General features: G+C 43.3%; 1 protein-coding gene across 2 annotated transcripts; it reads left to right on the forward strand.

Moving 5' to 3' along the window:
* The first annotated feature begins 229 nt into the window (after positions 1 to 229).
* Positions 230 to 22,886, forward strand: LOC146173976 (monocarboxylate transporter 12-like). Of its 2 annotated transcripts, XM_084583665.1 has the most exons (4): positions 230 to 607; positions 16,917 to 17,060; positions 19,702 to 20,709; positions 21,727 to 22,886. In XM_084583665.1, exons 1-4 carry the CDS (start codon positions 427 to 429, stop codon positions 21,882 to 21,884), a joined length of 1,491 nt encoding a protein of 496 aa, XP_084439791.1. In that variant the 5' UTR covers positions 230 to 426; the 3' UTR covers positions 21,885 to 22,886. The 2 variants fall into 2 exon arrangements, with proteins under 2 accessions (XP_084439791.1, XP_084439792.1); XM_084583666.1 differs by lacking the exon at positions 16,917 to 17,060.
* The last annotated feature ends 240 nt before the right edge of the window (positions 22,887 to 23,126 follow it).

The raw sequence follows: 23,126 nt of genomic DNA on the forward strand, positions 1-23,126 counted from the left end.
GTTCAAAACAGTTGATAAAGAAAAACAAGTGTAGTCGAGGCACTTTTGCAGGCTTGTTTAGAGATATAGAACATGTAAAATATTGTGGAAATATCTCTTCATCAGCGTGAAGGTTAGATTATGTCTCCTTTTGTAGGCTTTCTGACTACGTAGTGGCCAGCTATCTTATCTTGGAGAGGAGAAATCTCGCCCTCAGAAACTTTGTGCAAACAGACCGCTATCTGCTTCACTGCCGTCTACCTTGCACACTGATATACAGCTCGCCACTCGAAAAAGAGATGTCAGGGTTCCTTTCGCCACAGAAAAAAATACAGACCTTGTGTTGCAGTCTTTTTCGACAAGGGTCGCAGAGCATGCGTGGTTGAATGGCCTGTGCACATTCAGAACTAGTATCAAGAGACAGAGAGCGAACAATCTAATTTCAAAATGTTTTGCTGTGAAAGAGGCTGGCTGGTCGTGGCAGCTTGCTCCACCATCAACGTATTCACCCTAGCCATGGTTCGATCCGGAGCTGTCGTCTACGTCGGCATAGCCAGCGCGTTTGGCGTGTCCAAAGAAGACGCTTCTTGGCCACTAACCCTGGCGACTGTTTTCAACCTGGCGGGAGGTAAGTTGACAACCGAGATTGACTATTCCGCTTCCCTTTAGAGTACGTACGTAATTATACAATCTAAAAACTACCACGCAGGTACGACAACGGACAGGAATGGTTTCGCAGATGATATGAGGTCTATGTGACTAAAATATGTGAACGAGATTGTAGTCTCCAGCGCAATGTTAACTTTGAGAAAATACCGTTTCCGGCAACCGGCCATGGAACGCCCGAAATACAGATGAAGCAAGAGTTGTGAAAATACGACATCGAATTTTTGTAAAAACTGAAGTACATATGCTCGACATAATTGATTTTAGCCACACTACTATTATCGACGTTCTTGAGGGTATTCTTTACTAGCGTTACGACTACAAGCAGGGAACCACCACATAAGCATCGGATGTAAGCAAAGGACTATGAGGGGTTGTGGAGACAGCCTAGAGAGTTTAAAATTGAAAACATACAATTTCACAGTCGTATTGTGTGCGGCTGAACTGGGACGGCCAATAAAATAAGGTCTATACTGGCTGTCCTACAATTGTCTCCTACATTTTACTTTTTTAAAATTTAAACCTACTTGTATGAAAAATACACATGCTCAAGGCCTACATTCGGTGTAGGTATTACTGGTAATGAAGTAGAGGGCTCTTAAGTCACGTCTGTAACGTTGGAGTGCAGTACTGCTAAACAATGTCCTAACAATAACTTATTAATATCAGCTGCTGAGTGCTAACTTATGTTCATGGAAAACAATATATTTGGCTTGTACAAATAAAAATAAGTCCCCATTCTTGTGACAGATATTGCGCACTACAATGTAAACATTAATTGCCTTAGCTACTCCTCCTGGTTTAAAGAAGGGCAGCCTAACAAACTAACTCTGCTGAATAAATAAAACTGTCAATATTTCTTTGAGACATCACTATTAGGTTTTCATGCAGCCTTGGAAATAGCTTAATGAAGCAGGTAACAGCCTTTAGCAAGAATGCAATGGGTACTTTGTGTTTATGCCCCCAAATTTGGTGAAGAATATTTATAGTTCGTGTTCTTAACAAAGCTTATAATGCTACTTCCTAAGGCTAAGAAACGCAAAATACATTGCAGAAAGATATAGCCTATCTGGGAGCGACGAAAAATATCTTGCTGTTAAAAGTTGCGGAATATTTCACGATTCGAGATGTATATTTACTTTATAGTTTGCCAGCTGCCATGTCATGTAGTACAATCTTATATTACAAGTTTAAAAATTGCTAATATCATGAGCTGAGTTAAACGTTGTGTTACAACAACCTATACTAATATATACCAGCGCAAAGAGATAAGGACGAGGCGAGACGACAAGGACGGCGCTTAACTTCTAACTTTTATTGCGAACGCTTCGTGTGAACATATATACACTGAAACAATCAGGCGTCACTGTCAATGCATGCGCAAATAAGAGCGTTCTTTGTCAGAAAGAATGATAGAGGCAGAAGTAATACATGCTTCTCCCCGATTACATATCAGTTGAGATTCTACGATTTCTCATGTTACACGTTGTTTGCTTATTTTTCGAATAACTGTGCCAGCAAGATCTGGAGAACAGTCCTTACAATGAAGGCAGTGAGTGGCCAGAAAACATTCAAAATCTATGCCGTCACGGGCATTTTTTACATTGTTGTCGTGTTCTCTGAACCCATCATTCTTCATAAATATATATATATATATATATATACTCGTACTCGGGGTACTCGTACAAGTACTTGCACCTTTTGTTTATCTTCCCTCTGGGCTGAAATATTATAGAAGGGAGTAAACGATGAAGGCGTTAGTACTGAATTAAAAACAACAATCAAAACAAAAAGACGCATAAACATAAGACCCAAAATAAACTTACTTGCATGGTGACTGCTAATTATACAATGTTAGCTAACGCATGTTTAAATCGGGTGTTAGGTTAAAAGAAACAATAGCAGGCAATTCTCCTTTGAAGTTCGAGGTAAAAAGGAGTAAAGGCTTCACTGTGACATGGGACGATACCAACTTTAAAGCAGTGGTCAGAACATTCCATTGTATAATGAATTACTAGCTTAATCACCCCTTTCTAAATTTTGTGCCAGTAATATCTCACACGTGATGCTTACCCTGCAGTCTTTACCACCATATTATTTGCAACACGCTCTTAACACACATATAATGCAGAGCTAAATTAAGCTATACAAACATACCTGAGTAGCCTATAGATACTGCATGTTTGACACGAGATTCAATAGTCCATGTTCCAACCCTTATTTAAGGAACTAACCAAGTTCGCAGCTGCTGCCGATCCTCCCATGTTGTATGACTCCGTGTGGTCACAAAACACAGACTTCTCTGTCCCCAGCCATGTCACTTTCCACCTATAACATAGCAGATACATGGTTGAGAATTTTAGCTCTCAGTATCGATACCATCGCCACCAGAATCTCTTGAGAGGAGGGCAATGAACACAGTAGCTTAAATGAGCGTCGCTCATTGCGGCGCATATCTAGCGTAATGACGTTAATGACATGTTTTCGATGTATTCCAGCGTTGGAGGGGCAGGTGGTGTCAGCGTCGTCGTTGCAAGTGAAATACGGGATCATGCACTTAGATACTGCGCTTTTCCCTTCCTGTGAACCAACCAACCAACCAACTTATGAAGTGATATCGGGCAGGCGACCCATCGAGCGCTGGTCTAAGATCAGGTTCTGTCCCCTGAGGGGACCCCATAACAAGACTGAGCTGGTCAAACCTGCGTGTCGGGTTAGCCTTTAGATGGCATTGAGTGATGGCGAGTGAAGCCTCTGACACCTTCGTTTCCAGATTCTTACACCCTATATAAAGGGGTACAAGCACGTATACTTGAGATAAGGAAGTCAAATAATAAAGAAGTGACAATTGTATTGAGTAAGAAAAATTTTGGCGAACGAGGGTGATAACGGGCACGGGCAAGCGAGAATCAATGCCCTCAAGTCATACCGTTAAAAAAGCAGATTAAATGCAAACTTGCTCTGCCGTGATGGCGCAGTAGTTAGGGCGCTCGACTGTCTATAGCCCGAGGATGCAGGATTGAATCCTGGTGCAACGGCCGCCTTTCGATGGAAGCGCCAAAAAGGCACCAGTGTCCTATCCATTGTCAGTGCACGGTAGATACCTACTGCTGGTTGAAACTTCCTGAGCTCTCTACTAAGGCATCATTCATAGTTTTGAGTATGTTTGGCACTTCAAAGATCATAACTGAACAAACAAATAAATTTTCCCAAGTTTTGCTGTAGCCAGGCTGTATGGTCAACATTAGGTTAGGCCTGTACGAAATACGTGCTACCATGTGTTTCTTCGCGGTAGTAACATCATGCAATCTGTGACTGACTGATAGCGCCCTACCAACGTGCAAGCTCTATGTCGACAAATTTGAGTCATATGATCGTCAATGGTAGCAGCCAGCTTCAGAAATATTTCTGGCAGCAGTGAAGTGGGCCCTTGAGTACGTTACATGTGAAATGAAAATATACCTAGAGTTTGCGTCTTCGGAATCAAAAACTGTATTTAAAGCAACAACTGTGAGATCTCCATCGACTAGAACGGCTCCAATAAGGACCTCTGTTCTTTCCTATAGATTAGTCTTAATCTACACAGGCTTGCAAGTAAAACAGTTACGGTCGGAATGCAAGGAGCCAGTGAAGACGGCTAAAATTGCTTAGAATGCTGAACTGCATATTTATACACAGATTTAGATATATTGATTTACGCCGTTCAATTTTGGGCGGAAACATAATCTTATAGACATGCAATGACATTCAGTTATCAGTTGTTCAACATTGCTTGCAGAAGTATACATTTCAGAGTAATAGCTTGAAGTTTTGTATGAAGACATTTTGCAGCATTCTGCCTAAAAAATAACTGATTCAATACTTCGTGAATGCTTAATAAAGGTCACGCATGTAGGTCGTCTTTTTAGGAACCCCTTCTCCTTTGGCTTTACTAGCATTTAACAATCTGAACGAAAGAAGTCTCAGATGCAAGCACCGATAAATTTAAGCCATTTACACGCTGAATTAACTGCCAATGCTGCTGTAAATATTTGCTGAACCCATATGCTTACCAGTTGCTACGCCAAGGCGGTTAAACCTTGTGCTTCTTATCGAATGTAGCGCATTGCCGGCTGTAGTTGATGTGTTTAGGCCACGTCTGAGGTCATGGCAGGAGACAGTTAGGCCTTTATTATTTCATTTTCTTTGGACGAATTTGACACTGCCAGGATCTGAACGACGACGCACTTGCACGATGGACAGATGCTTTGCGTCTAATCTACTGCGGCGCCAGACAAAGATAATGGGCCGCTAAACTTGTTTCATGTGGGAAATCCATTTGCCCTGTAGCGAGTGTTGTCAGATTGATGTTGAAATCGATAACTAAGGAGGAGTCAAAAGAATAGAAGATATGTAACTTAATAGAATGCACAGGGTAAAAGAAAGAGAAAAGAAACGAATATAAGATCAGCAGAACAAAAGGTGTCCGCTTCACAGACTAAAGCTGCAACTTCCGGCATAGGCCGTCGAACCTTCTCTGAATTGTTGCAGAACACTTTGTTCTGCCCTTTGTATGGACATTCTACCATTTTTATCGATCTCAAGGACTAGGAAGTAAAAGAGCTTCCAACCACCATCTTGGCACATTGCACTAGGGACATAATGCAGTCGTAAAGATAAATGCATATTTGTAGAAACAGCGCGAACGACGTCGCAAAAGAACAAGAAGGGCATGGGACGAGCGCGTTCTTGTTCTTGTCTGACGTTGTTCGCATTTTTTTGCAAACATGCATCAGTACTGCCTAGCCAAGCTGAACGTCTTGCTTAGCCGTAAAGATAGGTCTCATGCGCGGGTTCGTCGTCAGCATAAATGACCGTTTCCAGAGGGCGTAAACCTGCTGTATACACCTGTCGATGACAAGCGGCAAGATAACAGTGTTCCCTCTCAAAGTTTGCCTTTGCTGCAGCGCGGCTCCTCAGCAGCAAGAACAAATTCCTTGTATAGCAGCAATGGTTTCTTTGATGGTCAGAGCAACCTAACTTCTAACACGGTTCGTTCAGAAGAGACGTCGTAATCTATATAACTCTCTCCAGCTCATCCCTGCGCACTGGCCTCAGCATTACGTAACATATATGAGCGTAACATTTGAGATTGATCAATCGGCCTTTACTTTTGTTGACCGTCAAATATTGTGGTATAGGCAATTTTGAAGTATCATGGCACCGCACGACCCTTCAGTTAAACTCACAAGGAGTCCATAAGAGCTGTGCCTGGAAAAAAAAAGCTTTTCTGCGTGTAGACATATAGCGTCATCTATTGTGCTTATTATCATGAGTACCACGAATAGATTTCAGAGAAATCATATTTTCAAGAAATATAACTGCCATTATATAACTAGAGAACTTAAATTGATTATCCTCAACTCACAAAATATTACATAGTTCCTTCACTACACCCTGCTGCAAAAGTCAAAATCGTACGTTTCACACCGATCGTGTCTGCCATAGGACAATTAGGAACTAAAGTGGAGGACTGGTCATCTATTCGCGCAAATGTTTACGCGATAGCATCATATGATCCCTCCCATTCGCTTACGCCTCCTAATCTGCTCTTACAGTGATACTGGTTTAAGCAAATCACCCGTACACAGACAACGTTTATTTCCACTGACAACGTTTATTCCCACTAAGAAAGCGGTATTTGGTGGACTAGGTGTCACGTGCCCGACGTTATAGTGACAAAAAAAATGAAGCTCGAGTCGGGCTGGTGCGCTACCAAATTGCTTTTGTACTGAAAGTACATTAATCTAACTCACGAACTATTTCGACAATCAATATTGTGATCAAGGCCGCTTTTCGCATCGAACGGGACCTGTACCTCTATCGAGTTACTGCCGATACTATTAAGGCGAAAGCTTTTTATGCCTCATCGTTGTCAACAGATGGTTGTCAGCAGAGGCGTCACGCTTTCGAGAGCGAGAGTTAAAAATAAATTAATAAACCTTGTCTCCACAGGGAATCTAACCTCATTCCCTTGGATCCCCAGCTCAGCAGTTTACCAACTGCGCCACGCCCCGGATTGTGAAAGTTTTTTCATAATTCCCCTTTTCTACCGTGAGGGTGGTAGCGCGATTCCGCGTGATACCTTTCCTTTGCTTTAAACAAATAAATGAGCGCAGGTGGACATTGAGGCCTCCAATGCAATGAAATGCTGGTTGTGCTCCACAAGGGACGTGTGATGTGCCTTCGCGACAGGTCATGACTTTACCAACCTAATAATGCATATACGAATATACATTTGTTATTCGTGCCCTATTCGCCAGTCATTAGTCGCGGAGGTTCCAGCCCCCGTTCCTCAGGCCTGCGTGCCAGGAGCGGGGAGTAGGCCTCCTAAATAGGTGAAAATAAAATTTTAACCATCATAATCATAATCATCATCATCATCATTCATATCCGAAGCTGATCCTGCCAAACGTCTAGGCGTCCGTGCGGCGCATTTGCCGCTTCCTCCAACACCGCATCGCACAGCAAAGAAAATGCAGACCCAGATGTCTTGCAGGCATCATTACAACTGGCACCAGCGGCGCTTGAAATTAATTTATAGAATATATAAGACGTTGTATCTTTCACAATTCTTCGTTAAAATTGGTTCACAGGAAGGGAAAGGCGCAGTAACTGTCACACTTGCTCTGTGGACACCCGAACCACGCCGTACAAAAGTAAAACACTGTAAAGGAAGGGAGGAAAGTGGGAGTGAAAGAAGAGAAGGAGATAGAGATGCCGCAGTGGAGGGTTACGTACAACCTCACAATAATGGCTTTTGCCTCATTGCACCTACCATCTGGCCCTACGGGGCTGGGATGGTAGGTCAACGCCACATGCGGCAGGGGCTAGCCAGCCACCAAATTTTCATTTGTTATAAACCGTCATTGCACCCACCACCGCTTAGGTGGGGGAGGCTGTTGCGGCGCGCTCTTTCTCCCCCCCCCCCCTTCTTTTTTTTCTTCTCTATTTTGTTCTGTCCGCAAGAGGCAGCCGAGGTGGCTCAGCTACAGAGCCAGTAGCAGGACCGTGCACTTACTTTTCTTTCTTCCTACAGCCACAGCACAGGCAGCGAAGGTGGCTCAGCTATGGCTCAGCTACAGAGCCAGTAGAAGGCCCGCTCATTTTCTTTTCCTTTTTCCTACAGCCACAACAACAACAACTTTAATGGTCCAAGGGGGCGGAAAAGAGGTAGAGGGTGGCTGTTCCTGGCCCTACGGGGCTGAGACTGGCAGGTCACTGCCGCTTGTGGCGGGGGCTAGTCTGCAACAGCGTTTTTATTTGTTGTAGGCCGTCTTCGCACCCGCTACCATTCAGGTGATGGAAGACAGCTGTTACAACGTGCATCTTTATCTCCCTCTTCCTTTTCTATACCCCCTACTTTTTCTCCTGTCCACACGAGGCAGCAGAGGTGGCTCAGCTACAGAGGCAGTAGCAGGGCGGTACTTTTTCCATTCATTGTTCTTTCAGTAGCAACAAAACAACCATCTTTAGTCCGAAGTGCCTTCTAGAATTTTGTTTCTTCGAACTCGCCCGCTTGAGTATCATACGAAACTCTTCGCTCGCAAATCCTTTCCCAGTAATCCAAAGTATCAGCCAACAGTCATTAGTTGCCTCGAGATGTTTTCTATTTTGCTGGGAATTAGAATGGTTTATGCAGCATTACATTCATTAAGTTATTAGGCGCTGCCTCACTCAGTAGGGACTTAAAAAATGCAGCGTGGCACGAAGCGCGGAAAAATATCGTGGCCCATCAAGAAGCCGCGAATATTAACCAGAAATCTGTCATCGGAAATGGGTTTGGCATTAGGCTTCTTATTGGGGCTTTCGTAATGTTAAAATTAGTGATTGAGATATAGCTATTTTCTAGTGTTAGTAAATCACTATTACCAAAGGGCGCCCACTGTGACGTGCGTTGAGGTCAGAGTAAGTAATAGTGCCATGTCCTCGTCGAAATGGGTCTCCATCATATACGCGCTCCCAAAGAAAAGTGGCTCGTTGCGGATATGCATGTATCTCCACAAAGCTAGCAAAAATGTCATTGCCCCGCCGGGGTGGTGCAGTGGTAAGACGCCCGACTACTGTGCCGGAGTACCCGGGTTCGAACCCGACCTCGGCGGCTGTGTTTCGATGGAGGCGAAACGAAGAGGCGTCCGTGTGCTGTGCGATGTCAGCGCACGTTAAAGATCCCCAGGTGGTCGAAATTACTGCGTAGCCCTCCACTACGGCTCCTCTTTCTACTTTCACTCCCACCTTCCTCCCTTCCTTACGGCGCGGTTGCGGTGTCCACAGAAACAAGTGAGACAGTTACCGCGCCTTTCCCTTCCTATAAATAAAAAAAAAAATGTTGCGTTCAGTATCCGGACAAAAGAAATGTTCAATAGACAGGGCTGGCATGTGAGGCCAAGAAAAGAGATCGAAATCCTGATGATGAGAAAAGGTTTCGTTATGATAACGAAAAGTAAATTGATGTCAAATGCAACACCCACACCTACTCTAAGCAGCCCTACTTCAATTGGTTGGTTGGTTGGTTCACAGGAAGGGAAAGGCGCAGTATCTGTCACACTTGCTCTGTGGACACCTGAACCGCGCCGTAAGGGAAGGGAGGAAGATGGGAGTGAAAGTGGAAAGAGAGAAAGGGGAGCCGTAGTGGAGGGCTACGGAGTAATTTCGACCACCTGGGGATCTTCAACGTGCGCTGACATCGCACAGCACACGGACGCCATTTCGTTTCGCCTCCATCGAAACGCAGCCGCCGAGGTCGGGTTCGAACCCGGGACCTCCGGCACAGTAGTCGGACATCTTACCACTGCGCCACCCCGGCGGGGCTCTACTTCAATTGCAACCAAAGAATTTTATTGTGTTAGAACTCTGTAGGGTCATGTGTTGTTTCTTGATAAGTCAAGTACGAAAGACTCATAGTCCGATGCACTTTACCTTTTGTTTGTAAAGTTTAAAAACAGCTTCAGAAATGAGAGTTGCATCGGGATATCGAAACCCGTCATGTAGAGTTAAAAGGATGTTGATTTCAAACAGAATAGGTTGTTAAGCTCGAAAGCAAATGCAATTGATTGTGTACCATTTGAGGCAAATCATGTGATACAAAGCAGAGCCTATGAATGCGTCGGTTCATTTTTTGAAGGGGGGGGGGGGGTTCTCACGGTGTTCCGGCTCCGATCTGAGCACCGAAGCTCCACCGCTGGTTCTGACAACAGCCGTGGCCGTGAAGAACGACGCACCGATGCAGCCTGTGGACAAATCTGTTTATTAGGAACGCCCAAATATCTTCCTTGTTGTCATACCAGCATCCACGTGCTCCAGCGTCGCCGCGTCGTTTCTCTGGATGCTGATGCTGTCCGCCGAGATGAGAGGGGAAGGGGACGGAGGGGCCGCCTGGCGCGCTACGCCAGTTCTCTCATCCCCCGCTCATCCACCGCAGCTCCGGGGGAAGATGCCAGGAGGAGAAAGATGAGGGCTCCTCGTGAACGACAGGAAGAGGGCGTTCTGTGCGTCCCGCGGGCGAGGGGAATGTTGAATTCGCACACATTCTATTAAGCTAAAGTGGGGTTCCATTGTGGAAAAATGCCTAACTGTCTTCCTAATCCGTTGTGGGAACTGTAATGAAGAACAATATTCAAAAAGTAAGCTCTTGTCCTCAAGGGCTCTTGTCATCGTTTCTGTTGAGTCTTCTACATCTGAGTGTCGTAGACAGTCCTCCAGTGGCTAAGTGTCCTCTGTGGGGTCACTTCGTGTGCTTGTAATAGCTACGTTTTGCTCTGCTTGCGCCTGTTGGTGCGAAGCTTTTATCACTTTACTCGTTACAAAGCACCGTGGGTAAAACGTATGCAGGTAACAAAGAATCGGTGAGGCCGACGTCCTAGAATCTTATGCCACCAATTACCAATAAAACGTAATCATCAAATGCACTGCAGATTTTCTTCCTGATACTTGCCATATTTGCGACGAATTGTCCTGTAGATATAGCAAGACGAGGATGAAAAGAAAGGATATGGCATAGTTTTATGCATCAGGTTAGTAGGTTACTGGACGTTCGTTCTTTTACTTTTTCTTCGCATTTTTATTCCAATAATTTCGACAGTTCGAGGGGTATATTTATTTCTTGCACCGAAGATAGTGCGCCCTTAATAATAATAATAATACTTTAATAATGACTTAATAAGATGGCGTCCCAGTATCTATAAATATCCGATGTCGGCATCGATAGCTAAAGGTCATCCGTCAGCGTAGCAAAGCAACTCGTAGGTGGCGGGGGCATGGCCAGGAAGTCTACGGTTACAAATTCGTAAAACAATATGTCATGCGACATAGACAGGAACTGCCTGTCTGACCGTCCATTTTAAAGTTGAGGTCGACAACTCTCGGACCATTGGACTTCACTGCACAGGCTATTCCTGGCCGCAGGCACATTCATATGTGTAACTTTATATCTATTTCACGTGGTATTTTATTATAATGCGATGCACAACGAGCGTATTCAGGCAATTGTAGGAAGACAAGGAAAATGTGTGCACCTGTATGAGCAGCCTCAAGTGGAGCAGGGGACGGGAGTATTTAGAACTCTCTCCTCTAATATCTCAGGTGTCCAAAGCTTAACTGTTTTTTTTACTTCCCCTCGGTAGAGGAGAGAGCGAGATGAACGGTTACGTATCCTCCATTCCATGTATTTGTATCGTTCCCGGGTGTATTCCCAGACGTATGAATCCTAAAGCGCGTGAGGAGTTTGGATTTGTTTTAGCTGCCATATCCTCTCCAGAGATACAATCTGGGCAGCGCTGCCTTGCATTGCTCCGATGTGGCTATAATTATACTGGGACAGACTAATTTTCTGCCAGCATCATCTAGCGTGATACAGCGTGTCTGTCCTCATTACCAGCAATGCCGCCTTATGCATATAGTGAAAGTAAGATAACAAGTGCTAAGGATAGCAACGAGTGCAAGCAGCAAGGATGACATATGAGGTTGGGTAGTTAGCAGGAAACCCACGGTTGCAAAAAGCTTCAGGAATCTATAAGGACGCAATCAAAATTTGTCAGAATTATATTGGAGTTACGCGTAAAATTTTCTAGTAAATATCACAACGTCAATAAAAGATTTCGAAACAACTTATTTTCAGCAGGTGTCAAATTGGCGGTTCATTCTATTGCAAAGTAACGCAATTTAAAATTTTGTATATCTTCACATCAAAATAATAAAAAAATTAAAAGAAAAGAGTAATATCTGACCGGCAGAGGTTTGCCGGGCTTATATAAAATTGGAATAAACGTAAGGTAAACAAATAAGACGACAGAACAGCGACATGCTGCTCGGCGAGGCACAGAAAAAAAAAAGAGGATTATGAGGGCCACTTATTCTCCAACTCTAAGGGCCTGACGCGATAACCTAGTCTACCAGCCGACATATAAAGGCCAGCTTTAACGAAGCCGTACTTACCTTGCCTGCGTATCTTAATGGCAACGTGAATGCAAGCGTCTTGGCTGGCTTATTTGGTATCAGCCTCCCATGTGAAGGGAGATGCAGGGTTGGCCGTTCCTGCCAAACATAACTTGGCCACCCTGCGCCCAGTCGGTACTCGGTCATATCGGGTATCAGCTATACCGCCTGTCAGCGGCATGCATGTTCTTTTTTCGCTCACAACTTAAAGCCTGCGGACAGCACCGACGCCGAATTTTCGGTGATCCGGGTCATTAGCGGTAACATTCTTTAACGCTATCACGTTAAAGGATAGTACTGTGAGTCTAGCTGGCCGTAGAAATGTCTGAGTGCGTAGCGCTTAGGCGCCACTATTTGGCTGAAGCGGTGTTGGCGTTCCTTTTGACGCCACCGCCAGAGACAGCACAACCCGCGAGGAGCTATATGCTAGCTTAGAGGGCCACGCTATCCCAGTTGGCATTGTCCATCTGGTGAAGCAAGATTCTGCCCGGCCTCCATCAACGAGCCATGAGCACCTGGAACATAGCCTCTCACATTCTGTTCAGCAATAAACTTCTGATAATGAGATACTGTTCAACTCTGTCGCATCTTACTTAAAAATAAAGCTTAAATGTACTCAGGAAAACGGTTGACCCGGATGGCGACCATCTAATAAAATGGTGATTCGAACTATTTGGTGCTACGTTTTAAAAATGCAGTGCAGTGGACGAAGGACAAGCGAAAACACGGAACAATCGCTTTTCCCGCTTAATCGCTTGTCTTTTGTTCATTAGGCTGTGGTTTCGTTTAAGTGGCTGGCAACCTTATTCCACTCTGCAAAGGTGAACGTAGGTTACTCGATTATACTCAGCCTTGGGAAACCTTTCATTGTGGTAGGGAACATAGTCACAGATAGTTAGCAAAGAATGATCGCATCACTTTCTTCAACGTTTTACGCGTGTTCAACCAATTATATCCTACAGACCTCGGCTCGGCTAAGCTCGGTGATACAAACGTAAGGTTTGCTCTCCTTTAGTTATGCATCGTTGCTAAGCCCAGTTAGGCTTATAAAGCCCTGAACCTTGTTTAATACACATTTGCTGCAGTAGCGTACATTTCTTAACATATTCAGCGGCACGAATAAACATTGCCAGATCTTTGAAGAAGAATTAGCAAGTGTGCGAAAAAGCAGAGAAAAACGGGCTTCGCCGGCTTCGCGTGCCACACGGGTGAAGAAGGTTACGACACCAGCCAGCTCCTCACGCAACACCTATCCAAGCCCTGCAAATGACTGGGAGCAGCTAACGAGAGGTTCCTACTACACCTCTTTGCCAACATGAGGCGCTGCCTGGCAGTGCTTACCGATTTCAATATCTTATTTACTGGGAAGTGCCACTACTGTGGGCAGTGGGCCACACTTATCATATGCTGTCGACCTGCCAACAGAACCCATACCTTTCTTTATCCCTACTCTTCCCGTGCAGACTAGGTGACCTAGGACTACACTATGAGGCCCAAACGGCCTTAATGCGGCAAGCGCCGACGGAGGGACCAGATACTATGTGCAGTGTTTTCAAGGACGCTGCATTTACCTCACCACGCCAAGCATATCTTATTGTATGCAGGGTGTCCAAGCTAACTTTAGCCAGGGATTAAAAATAATACATTTCAGGTTATACTTAGTAAACTGGAAACATTATAATAATTATTAATTAGTTAATTGCCAAATAAAACAAATTACCTGTGGTATGCCAGATCGCTGCCAGATGTATACAAGTGGTTTCTCTAGTCAATCTCAAATGTTTTATGTTTAAACCCTTGGCTAAGGAGGAGGAATCAGCATTTATTAGGAACGAAATTATTCAGTGGTGCATGCAGGCACCAGACGGGGTGGTTCTCTGGTTGCGGGACCCATATGTTCCCAGCGGCTCCTGGCCCCTGTCCGTCACTGCGAGCTGCATCGATAGGGCGGGACCGGATAACAAGGTCTCCCATCGCTCAAGGGGTTGAGGATTGGGGGTATTTGCGGGAAATGGAGGAGGGGTGGGGGTCTTGAGTTTTGTGCATTGTGCCAAAACGTGTGGCAGGGTGCGCTTTTCTTTTTTTGCCGAAAGGACAGAGCATATCGTTTCCGCAGGGTACATTCGGTTGATCAGTACGGGATGCGCAAGCGATCCCGCCTGCGCTCGACTTGAACACTCGGTATATTATCCCTGAATAAGTTTTCACCGCCACCACCGCCCCCTGAGGTCAAATTTACCGCGCCGATGACCTTTACTTGATGAGGTTTTTAAAGCGTTCGCTTTATAAGAGAACCTGCTTATTCTTCACACAGCTCTTCGCGTTCTGAAACGCACTGGAAAAGACAGTGCTACAACGTCATTGAGAAGTAGAGCATCATCACTGGTTTTCATTAAGCTCTTTATATTACTGCTAGCTATCGCTGCACAGTTTAAAGCAGTGGGATTCGTGGTATATTTAACTATATAAGTTTATCTGATTGCCATTTAGGCGGCGAACAGAAGCATTTTGAGTCTGTATCGTCGGCAGAAAGGATGCATGCTTCTCGCTCATGGCACTGACGACAAAGACGCCATGTTGCCTGTGACGTAAGACATTCTTTTTTCACAGTTCACATTACCAAATATAGTAATCATCAGTTTTGGTTTTTAACTGCATACGAAATCATATAAAAAAAGTTCGACGCTTCTTCTATGTCAACATAGTCGCAATTTTGATTTGCTGCTTGAAGTATACTGTCATGAATGAATACTGCTGATTGATTTCGTAAATAAAAATTTGTGGCATCTGTATAAAACACGTCTAAGGATCAAATTATGTGAACTGCATTATGCCGAGAAAGAAACCAGATTTTTATTTGAAATATCGCTACCATTTGAGCGGCGTGTATGATTTTCTGGGCACACTGATGTGACGGGGGGGGGGGGGGGGGGGGGATATACAAAATATCCCGCAAGCGGGAGGGACGAAGCAACAACATTCAGGAGATATAGCTGCTGTGACCAGTTAGGGATGAAATAAAATATCATTAGGACCAATTTTGAATTACAATCTCTTTGCATTAAATGTTTAGTTTCTTTCGTATTGTGAGCCCCGTTCCAGAGCCAGCAAATCACATTGCTTCCCTACCTGTCAAGTACCAATTCACAATTTACATCTAAACAATGAAAAAGCAACAACAATAAAGCAAATAAATGTTTACAAATCACGGCTCCCGCTTTCCTGGTGTTAAGACGCCCTCTATATGTGAACTGATTTTGCATCACATTCACGGGGGTTCGTCTTTGCTGCAAGGTAACTTTGGGGAACCTAAATATCTTTCATAGTTATTGCTACCGCAGTGCTGTGTAATTATACATTGTTTCCAAGTAATGAAGTACATATTAAATAATTAGTAGTTCTGGTTACAAGTACTACGTGGTATGGTTAAAGTCCGGCTTAGTAGTTCTAAGTAGCAGAGGCAAACAGTAATGTCCAATTTAACATGGCTGCATAACAAGTGTAATTATTGATATAAACTAACAAAACCTTTGGTGGAATATAATAGCAGGTTGCAATATATGCTAAGAATTGAAGAAACCACATCATCTCTATCACACCAATGAACTGTCGCTAATTGTGTAGACCTAGCACTCTTAGCGAATTACCATGATATGCAGTTGGGTTTCACTAGAGCAGTTTTTATTTTTTCAGCGCCGCTCTGCAACGCTATTTGCTTAGGCAGCGATGCAGTGCATCGTGCTATCGCGCAGTTTTCCGATATGCTGACCTGGTTTCAAGACCCGGTGGCAGTAACAGCTGTTTCAGTTATCTTTCACTGAAACTGAAGAGTCGTGAAATCGTATGCCTCTCTCAGCTTCGCGGAATGACCTACATTTTATCGCGGAAGAGGCCCAGTGCAAGGATGATGTCTGCTCGTCTACGCTTCCCGTATGCGCTGCTTCTCCCTCCATAAGACATGGAATAAAGATATGAGAGCGTGGCGTTCTCGCTCCGTTTGGTTGGCCCTCAAAGGACTGCTGTAAAGCACGAAAGTGGTACTTTACTTTTATTGCACAGCGTGATAGAGCCAAGATTTTTCGAGTTCAAGAGCAAGCTGCCAACCCACGATAGGGTTCGTGTCCAGGAACATAACTGACTGTTATCTTTAAAACGTTCTTTCTGCATGCGTCGCGTGACGTATATGGTGCGGTAGACAAGCGTGTAGTGTCAAAGGGTTCTGAAAAACAAATTCTATATCCTTTGAAGATATCGCAATATTCTTCCCGTTCGATAAGCTCTTCCTTAATTAGGTTCAATTGTAATCCTTCATGTTTATGAAAACTTTTTGTTTCCCCAATCTCTTCCTATATGTTTCATATATATAACCTTTTCACTTTCAGTTGCTTTGCTGTCCTTCATTTCGAGCCTTCGAAAACAATAAAGCATTGCAAGTTTCTTCTGTTGAAGAAGAAACAAATTCTACGTATTTAAATTAAGTACAATTGAAAAGGACGATTTTACATTTATGAGTAAATGTTTCTTTCATTTGCCTCGTAACCTAATAGGTTCAAAAAGCTTTATACACGTATAAAAAAAAATTATTACAACCAGAACCAGGTGCTCAATGTTCGACAATTGGTGCTACAAGGCTTCAGAATCATTACTCGGTGACAAGGAGGGCCTCTATTGAACATAGATGATGTAAACAAAAATGTTGGTTGTAACAAATGTCATCTAAAAAGCAGCTCCGCTAATTCTTTGCACAGGTGCCAGAAAATTAGTTTTGAATAAGTTTCTTGTTTTTTTTTTGTCCCTAGGTCCTGTTACGGGTATACTAGCGCAGTATTTCAAGTTATCAACATTGCTTCTCGCCGGGTGTCTCTTGGCGTCGCTGTCGGTCGGCGCCAGCTACTTTGCCAATGGTGTTCCCTTTCTTATCGTCACACTTGGTATTTGCTACGGTGAGTGTACCCAGCTTTAACTAAAAACTTAATGAGAAGCAAATCCGCGGAGTCGATGCTTTACGACCGGTCGCCTTTTCGAACGGGTTGTTGTCGAACAAAAAAGAAAATGTTTCTTATCGATTTATTCGTTTGCAGCATTTACAACCTATTTATTACAAATATTGCGAAAATTATGTGATTACCCGTACGAGAGCGACCTGTCATCGACAGGGATCTGAGAATGCAAATCGTTCCGAACAAGATGACAAGAAAATTACAAATAATTTTTTCGACCACCATGGATTATTAATACATAAGCGAATATTTCAAACACGAACTGAGCACTTACACATTTTTTAATACTGAGCTTTATTCGACCTTGGCCAAATACACATTACGCTGAGCGAATAAATGTTATGATTTACCGAATTCTAATTCTTCAACCACCTTTATGTTAAACAAAATAAGCAGACCGATCAAAGAACGAGATTTTCGTGCACTGTTAGCATCAATTGCTGCCTTAGGCACCATTAGTTAGCTAAAAATAGAGAAGAGACATAGGGAAAATTGAAATATCTTTGTCAGTAAAAACAATTTTCGGGCCGTCTTCGCGCCTGGTATGTTCATATTACCAGGAAGTAAACAACTGATACACCATGAATTATTATTATTCTGCACATTTGTATGTGTCCACCAGATAACTTCGGGCTTTGGCGTTCTGTCCAGAACAGACTGATTTCCTTTTTAGGCGAGTGGGGCTGTATATGTGATCTAAATTCATTTAGAAAATTTATTGGAAAAGGTTCTGCAAGAAGTTTAATTATTGGCATTGCGAAACTCTCATTTGTGTTTGAACTCGTATCTGGTGCGAGCGCTTTTCCACCTTCAACAGTCTTATACCCCAGTCACACTGCATTTCACCAAGGTCTTTACTACTAAGCAGCTTTATTGCTCTAAAGCGGCAAAACCAAAAAGGAGCAGCGGCGCAGCTACACTGCAAGTGGTGGAGATAAATACGATGATGATGATGATGATCGACGCAACCTTCATTAACGCCTTCTATCGACCGGCAGAATCACTTTAACTATAAAAAACAGTTGAACAAAATCTTGGGAATATCAAATAAATAGCCAGCAAATACTGTCGAACGAAAAATGAGCCCAAACAAAAATGGTAATGAAGTAAAAACACTGCATAAGGAGGATAGCAAAACATGTGTGTGTCGGTGTGGCTGCTGAACTCCACTGAAGTTGTATCTCAAGTCTAGATATTTTAAGTTTATTGTAATGTAAAATAACCCTTGAATAGAATTAGGCCAAAATATAACATTCAAAATTATAGTTCGTCAACGTTTTTGCTTTATGAGCTAGATCGCCGCGGTAATGTTTGGGCTGCTCCTTTACACAGTTTAAAGGTCGCTGACCACCGCCTTTCCCGCCACGGGCATTTTTCGCAAAGGTCTCAAAACTTTGGCGTGTAGTGGCACGCCAACCGCCTTTGGAGCAAAGAACCTTAAATCCAAAGGCCTTACAAGTGCCCGTGTGACAGGGGTATTACTCGAAATGTTTTTCCGTCTCCCTAAAATCAAATAAGCAATATCGGAAAAGCAAGCAGGGTCCAACAAATTTTTCAGTTTAATGTTTAAAACCTATATCTTCAACAAAAAAAGCAAAATTATTATGTGCTAAAGCCCATCACTTTACAATTAACGACAAGGAATTATGAAGAATTATCTATTACTGCAAAAACTTCACAAAAAGCGTTCTTTCTGAAGACATACTATTTTGGTTGCATGTAAAAACGTGTTTTCCTTTAGTTCGATACCACTCTCAGTAGTACACAGTTTGTGTTTGCTAACTACACCTGTCCCAGCAATTATACCACCATAATCAGCGATTTTTTTATTATAAGCACTTTCAGATTCGGCAAATTAAGGCGCAAAGTATCCTTTTATCGTTTACTCCATGACGCACTGGCTTTTCGACGCTAAACTGGTGGTACTGTTTTGAATATCTTCCTTGACTGTGCATTTTTCAGTTGATTGTGGGCTGATATGTTCTTAGTATAGGCACGCGCCGGAGTAATCGTGAGCTCATCAAGTTGTCGAATGGCGTGCAATCTAGGCAGTATCAGAGACAACTCCTAAACCTATGACAAGTGAAATCTACGCAGCATTTTCCAATGCTGATCCAGCTTTGCTACGACAATACTGTAAGGACGTCAGTATAGCGCCACCTGCTAGCGCAACGTGAGGTAGCCTCCTTCCAATTTGTATATCTGGCTAAAGGGGCTCATGTGGCCTGAAATGTTTGGAACCTGTATTACATTAATGTGACCCGCAGTTAAGCCAAGTGTGACTTATCGATGTTCATCTGTATTTTGCTTGCTGTAATGTCACGTAAGATTTCAAATACACTTCATAACTGCACAATCTTCCTCATATTGAATGTTAGCGCAGTCCACATAAGTCCTTCTTATTGCTTGATGCCTTCCAGCAACTTTCAAATTCTGCACGCTATGCCTCTTTTGTTCTAACAATATGCCTCGCAGCAGTAAGGAAACAAAAACCGGTAAAAGATTTTGCTAAAAGAGGGCGAAACGTGCTCGCGAAGGGCGCAACAAGCAAAACAAGCTCAATGGATCATGTTCTGTTCTGCAGGCTGCGGGCTGTCCCTGCTGACACTGGGCTACGTGGCGGTCAACCAAAGTGTGTCCACAAACAAGGCGCTCGCGTCAGGCGTCACCATCGGCGGCTCTGTAATCGGGGGCATCATCTTCCCGCCAATCGTACAGTGCCTGTTTGACGCTTACGGTACAAAAGGCGGCTTCCTAGTTTTCGGTGCCCTCATGCTCAACTCCTTGGCAGCCGCATTGCTTACAAGGGGACCCTTGCGCGAAGCTGGAAGAATTCACAAGAGACCTATGTCTAACGACACTACATCGCTCCCCTCCGATCCTTCAAAAACAGAGATTTGTGACGCTAGCGCAGAAGATCGGTTGAACGCATATGACATGTACGACTCGTACAATGCCACCTGGGGCCAACACGACGAAAAAACCACCGAAGCCACAACAGCGACATCTTCATCAAGCAATGGCGGATGTAAAACGACGTGCGCGTGCAAAGCAGAAGCTAGGTCAACCAGCAGGGGTGACGTGAAGTGCAATATAAACAAGAAATGGGCTGAAAGTAAGCTGGAACAGTGGCTTTCATTTCTAAGAAATCCAAGATTCTATATCATCGCCTACTCTCTCGGGCAGATATGGTTTCTAAACACGACAGTGCTGACAGTTATAGTTGACTTTGCATTGGAGCGTGGTATAGCAAAGTGGGAAGCAGTCTCCCTATTGTCATTCATAACGGCACCCGACCTGCTGTCCAGGTTTGTCTCCGGAGTCGTCACCGACAAGGGTATTCTCAGGAAGAGTACTATGATGGTTTTGTGCTTAGGAGTGTACGCTTTCGCCCACATTGTGACTCCGCACGTTTCGTCGTTTGCAGCTATAGCGGTTCTTGCGGCCATTTCAGGCTCTTGCAACGGAATAGCCGTCACGCATATTTTCGTCCTCTGTGGTGAGCTCGTGAAGCCATCGACTTTCAGTCTGTGCATGGGGGCTGCGAACTTTATTGCCGCATTTGCTCTCATCGAAAGACCCCTAATGATTGGTGAGTGATTTACGGAATAGTTGCATAGCATAATTTGCATCATATGTTTTGCAATGTGAATAGTTTCCTTTGTAATTAGTAGTTGAAATATACAGGAATACGTAAAATTCTGCTTCCGAGTGAAATGATGGAGCCGCTTTTTTATTAATATCTTCCATATGCGGGTCTTTTATTAAGAAATATATCTTCACCTGTCTTACGAAGGAATGCAATCGCAAACCATAACCAGGCGGAGTGAGCATATAGTCGCCAATGTACCAACCATGAGACAGATTTGGTACGCTGAAAACGTGGCGGAATGAACGCTGCTGTTGTAGTAAATGTCTTGAAAATAAAATTGAACATAGTCGTTATTCGTGCCACAGATGTAATTAATAGCGATAGTCTAGCACCAATGAAGAATTGAAACCTGGTGAAGCATTGTGATATCTAAGTAGAGAAGTGTTGTTAAAAATGACAGTGGGATGTAATGATCTATATTAAAAACAAACGCTGGCCCATTACCTAGCGATCACGGTTCAAGTATTTCCACATTTCTAGCAAACGAACACCAAAATTATTTTTTGCTTGTAATGTGTATACTCAGCATTTTTTTTTTATTATTTTCGGCTTCTATTCTCGAAAATCACCCATACTTTTCACAGTTCAGGAACCACATTGACGCTGTGGCTGTTGCTACAGGAGTCCGCACGTCCAAAACGCTACAAAGATAACTTACAAACAAGTCATATTATTTCACGAGAGTTCGTATGGCAGCATAATTTCACATTGTTTTTACTTTTCTGCATATAAACGCTGTACAGCAGCCGCATAACTTGTGTCAAAACTCTGCACCACGTGCGGTAGCGTTCATTAGAAAGGTTATGTTTGGAAACAGGAATATTTTTTCTTTAATCTGCTAGGAGGCAATCAAAACATTTTCATTTATTTGTAATAAAGCGTCACTTACATATCCATTGAAAATCTTCTGCTATTTATTATTTCACAATTGAAAACGACTTTTCTCGTATTTTGCAGGTTACTGTAAAGATAAACTGGGCAGCTATGATGGGCTGTTTTACTTCATGGCTGCAGTTTCCGGCACGTCTGCAGCTCTGTGGCTATTTGTGCGCTTTCAAGAAAGAAGAGACAAGACTCTCCAGCAGCACAAGTCTAAACTGACGGAAAGTTCTTGACGTCGACGCGAATATGCTCTGGTTATAGCACTATTTATAATTCAGTTTGTCACAATAAGAATCAGTCATTATCTCAATAGCAAGGCAGTGTTGGCCATTTTGTAGCTGCACATAATCACCATCAGCAGAAAAATGAAGCAGACTTTATTCACGTTTACTGATATTCGTGTCAAATGACTCCTGAGACTTCGATTAGCACTTTCTCATTCAACGAAGGTGTCAGATTAGCAAAGCAAGTATTATTTATTATTTTTTGAACAAAAGTTACTCTAGACCAACGTCACGAATAAGACAAAGAGGTATGTACGGCTATGACACGACGCTTAACTGATAACACCAGAGTAACCGTAGATAAGCATCAACCAAACTGAAGGAGCGATGACGAATGAATTTCGTGTCTTGATGTCATTAGTTCGTACTCTTCAACGCATTGCCCGACTCTCCGGTATATCCCTTAGTTGGTTCAAAACGAATATCGCGCTCTTGTATTTAAAAATGACTATTTTTTATGAACTTCTTTTTTCAGGTTGCTTTTGGGCATACTGTATTACATCATTGTAGGAGAGCTTTCGTAACACTAAAAGCTAGTAACACTAAATGACTGAAAAAAGCCGTATTGGACCTTCATCGTAGCAATATGCAAAAACGTTTTTTGTTTTTGGAGGAGAAAATAGACAGAATGGGCCATTTGTACCCTTCAACGAATCCTGATGGCATTGTTTTGTGTCTTTGTTACATTTGTTTAGGTATGGCGATGGTAATGCCACCAGTCGTAATGTGAATTTTCTGTATTTAATAATTTAATTTGCTCCAGAACCAAGCTCATGGTAGTGATTTCGTCACCACATCGTTGTGGCTGTTGGCACCGGATATGACGTCATCTGGTGAGCGTTTGATGATTGAATAATTAGCAAATGCGCAGAAAACTGTGCCCAATAAAAATATGTTATGTCAGCTTGTTGAATGTTATATTAAGTCAATGAATCCAACATGTTTGCTTTACACACAGACACTTAGAAACATGGCACAATAAACCGCAACAACAGAGGCTCTGGTTACTACTTCAAATCAGAGACTATCACGACCTATACATGTGAAGCTACACCCATACCGGCGGTTATGAAGGCACTGTTATGAAGGAAAGGGATTTACGACCTCATCAGTCGCTTCTTGCAACTTAGTATGCCTGAGGATACGGGGGTGCGTGGTGACAGAGGATTGTCCCCTTCGCTTGCCTGCTCC

The sequence above is a fragment of the Amblyomma maculatum genome, chromosome 11, assembly GCF_055883805.1.
Source record: "Amblyomma maculatum isolate TAMU_Amacu chromosome 11, ASM5588380v1, whole genome shotgun sequence".
Taxonomy (NCBI): Eukaryota; Metazoa; Arthropoda; class Arachnida; order Ixodida; family Ixodidae; genus Amblyomma; species Amblyomma maculatum.